The following is a 3,248-nucleotide window of genomic DNA, read 5'->3' as shown; positions in this document are numbered from 1 at the left end:
GTCATCATGTTTACATGCCTAGATATTCACACCAGATGTATAAAAAATGTGTGGTGAAAGGTTTGTTCCAGGTGAACTTTGATTCTAAAGAGAGATTTTCAGTGACAGTGTGTGCTCGGTGCTAAGGCCAGCTGTTTCAGATGCATTATTTCATTTAATCCCCCACAACAATGTTAGGAAGTGGATGCCATTATTAATCTCATTTGAAGACTATACTCTGAGACTTAAACTGATTGTGTGTCTGAAGTGCCAAATGCTGACCTTTGTATTGGTGACCTGACCTCCCTAGTTATCTCTGGGCCCAGAGAAGCTGACATCAAAATAGGCCATGGGATGAGGCTTCAGGGAAGTTCGGTGGAGGCTCAGTAGCAGAGGCTGAGAGAGGGACAGTGACGAACTCAGAGGAGTGAGAGCCTTAATTTCCCTCTGTGCTTGGGTAAAGCTCACAGAGCTCATTGCTTTCTCGTATAATCTTTACTGGAAGAAAAGTGTGCCTCTCCCCAACACACACACACACACACACACACACACACACACACACACGTATAAGTCTCTGTGATGTTAATTACTTGCTTTGCAATGATAGTTTTGGTATTCTCTTGTAGTTTTTATTTTATTTTTCCTTTCATTGATATGTATAATAATAATTTTACATATTCGTGGGTTCATGTGCACTTCCTAAAGGCATTGTTTCATACCAGTGACTAAATTCCTTGTCTGGCTGCTTTGCTACCCTGATGGGCATGTCTGTGCTTCTCTAAGGTTTTGAGGACGCAGACCTCAGCTTAGTAGTTCCATCAGCTCTCTTTGCTGCCGTGGGGACAGCTGGCCAGAGGTGTACCACTGCAAGACGCCTGGTGAGTTCTATCTGCAAGGCTGTGTGAGATCGTGCTGCTCTTTAAACGCTATTTTTAAAACAAAGTCTGCTGTTAGCAAGGTGTCATAGAATTGCTAGAATGATGTGTTCGCTAGACGGGACTTGTAGATGTGTGGTCTTCCTACACACCCTTCTCTGGTGCTGGCAGATGTTGCTAATTAGTCAGTGATCTGCCTTTCTCCCACCCCAGCTAACCAGACTCTCACTGCTAATCCCCTGGCCATGAGGCCCATTTTCAATCCTACACTTAGAACAATGTGGACCAAGTCCTTGCCACTTAGAGACTAAAACAAGGTAAACATTTGAAAAATTCTAACACAATTACCTGAAAGATAGCCTTGCTTTTTTATAAAGCATTTAAATAGTAAAACATTTTATTTATTTATTTCTTTGAGACAGAGTCTTACTTTGTCACCCTGGGTAGAGTGCCGTGGCATCACAGCTCACAGCAACCTCAACTCTTGGGCTTAAGAGATTCTCTTGCCTCAGCCTCCCAAGTAGCTGGGAGTACAGGTGCCCACCACAATGCCCAACTATTTTTTTATTGCAGTTGTCATTGTTGTTTAGCTGGCTTGGGCTGGGTTTAAACTTGTCAGCCTGGGTGTCTGTGGCCGGCACTGTAACCACTGTGCTACAGGCGCCAAGCCAAGTAGTAAAACATTTTAAAGACTTAAATTTTTGGCTCAAGTCAAGTCTCTAAGTGATGTTGATGTATTGCAAAGCAAATGACAATGTGTGTGTTTTCTATAGTCTGAGCTCATATAGATGGGGGAGATTAAGATTAAGTATATATAAGGAGATATGGTTTAGCTTCAGTGTGGGATTTGGGAATTTTAATCTCTAAGGTTAGTTGGATTCAGTTTAATATGAAGTACCACTTTGATTTTCATGACTCTTGTGGTACTGAAAAACTGTGTGTACTATGACTGAACAAGTTTTAGAATGGTACATTTGCCACTTTTTATTGTTGAATTTTCCTTTTGTAATGAAAAAAAGTACAATTACAGAGCAATTTGCTTTAGGTCTTTGTTGATAGGGAATATCACAATTTGGGAAAGGTAAAGACTGAGATGGTGCTCACGTCTCTAATCCTACCACTCTGGGAAGCTGAGGCTAGACAGTCACTTGAGCTCAGGAGTTCTAGACCAGCCTGAGCAAGAGCCAGAACTCATCTCTACTAAAAATAGAAACATTATTAGCTGGTGCTTATAGTCTCACCTGCTTGGGAGGCTGAGGCAGGAAGATCACCTGAACCTAGAAATTTGAGGTTGCTGTGAGCTAGGGTGATGCCATGTCGCTCTAGCCTGGGGCAACAGAGAGAGTCTCTATCTCAAAAAGAAAAAGTCTTCTGTTTGCTTATGTTTTCAGACACTGTAATATTTCAGCAACAGTATTTTAGAATTCTTCATCTGTATGATTAAGGGTTATTCATTGGTTAAACATTTATACATTTATTTCACTATTCCTTGTAATTTTTTTTTCACTTAGTTTTTACACGAAAGCATCCATGATGAGGTTGTAAATAGACTTAAAAAGGCCTATGCACAGATTCGTGTTGGGAACCCATGGGACGGTGAGTATCTGCTTCTGTTTTCAAAGATATCCCTTTGTGACAGCTGGTGTTGAAAATGTTTCGATTTTCTGAGTATGGGAGTTTTTCTTCCCCCTTTGCTGAGGGGCCTGAGGGCACATGGAGCAGAGTATCAGGCAACTGAGATGACAGGTCTGCTTCTTGGTTGGGACTCTGGTGCTTGACATTGGCTGTTGGGTGAGACTGGGAGATATGTTTAGTTGGGATGAGATTTGGTGAGCTTTTCTCTTTTTACTGCTTATCTTCACCCAAACCACCACCAGCCCTCTCATGGGAAGTTACCCTTCCTGCATTCACCACTGCTGCCGCAGTAACCAGAGTGGTTTTTAAACATGCAATCTGATAATTCACTCTCCTTCTTAAAATACTCCAGGGACTTCCCATTGCTTTTAGACTAAAACCCAGATGCTTCTTCAGCAGGCTTCTAATCCTGCCTAGCCTGAGGTCTGCCTCCTGCCCCACTTGCCTCCTGCCCAGCCCTCTCCTGTGTTCGTTTTGCCCCTTGCTCCTGCCCTCTGCCTTCTCCCTCCTTGCTTCAGTGCTCCAGGAGTGCCAGGCCCTGTCCGGCTGCTGGAAATGTTCTTCCCCAGCTCTTCCTGTGGTTGGCACTGCTAACTTGCCACTTCCTCATGGACACCTGCCCTAATCTTCCGTCTTTCTCTGTCCCTACATCACTGTCAGTGCTCCGGTTTCCAGTAGTCATCATACAAGTCAGCGCCAGTGTCCCCTTGAATTGCACACCAGTGTTGTTTTTAGAGAATTGTCACACTGTAATGAATA

The 3,248-nt window shown here is 43.2% G+C and overlaps 1 protein-coding gene across 1 annotated transcript in view; it reads left to right on the top strand.

Moving 5' to 3' along the window:
- Positions 1-3,248, top strand: part of ALDH7A1 (aldehyde dehydrogenase 7 family member A1) — a 38,523-nt gene that overhangs the window by 27,296 nt on the left and 7,979 nt on the right. Inside the window, exons 11-12 of the mRNA XM_003799968.3 lie at positions 763-857; positions 2,366-2,450. Of these exons, the coding sequence (XP_003800016.2) occupies positions 763-857; positions 2,366-2,450 (180 nt within the window). The remainder of the gene's footprint in view (positions 1-762; positions 858-2,365; positions 2,451-3,248) is intronic.

This window comes from Otolemur garnettii, unplaced genomic scaffold (assembly GCF_000181295.1).
Source record: "Otolemur garnettii isolate 467f Iridium unplaced genomic scaffold, OtoGar3 scaffold00160, whole genome shotgun sequence".
Taxonomy (NCBI): Eukaryota; Metazoa; Chordata; class Mammalia; order Primates; family Galagidae; genus Otolemur; species Otolemur garnettii.
This window is presented reverse-complemented; position numbering and strand designations above follow the sequence as displayed.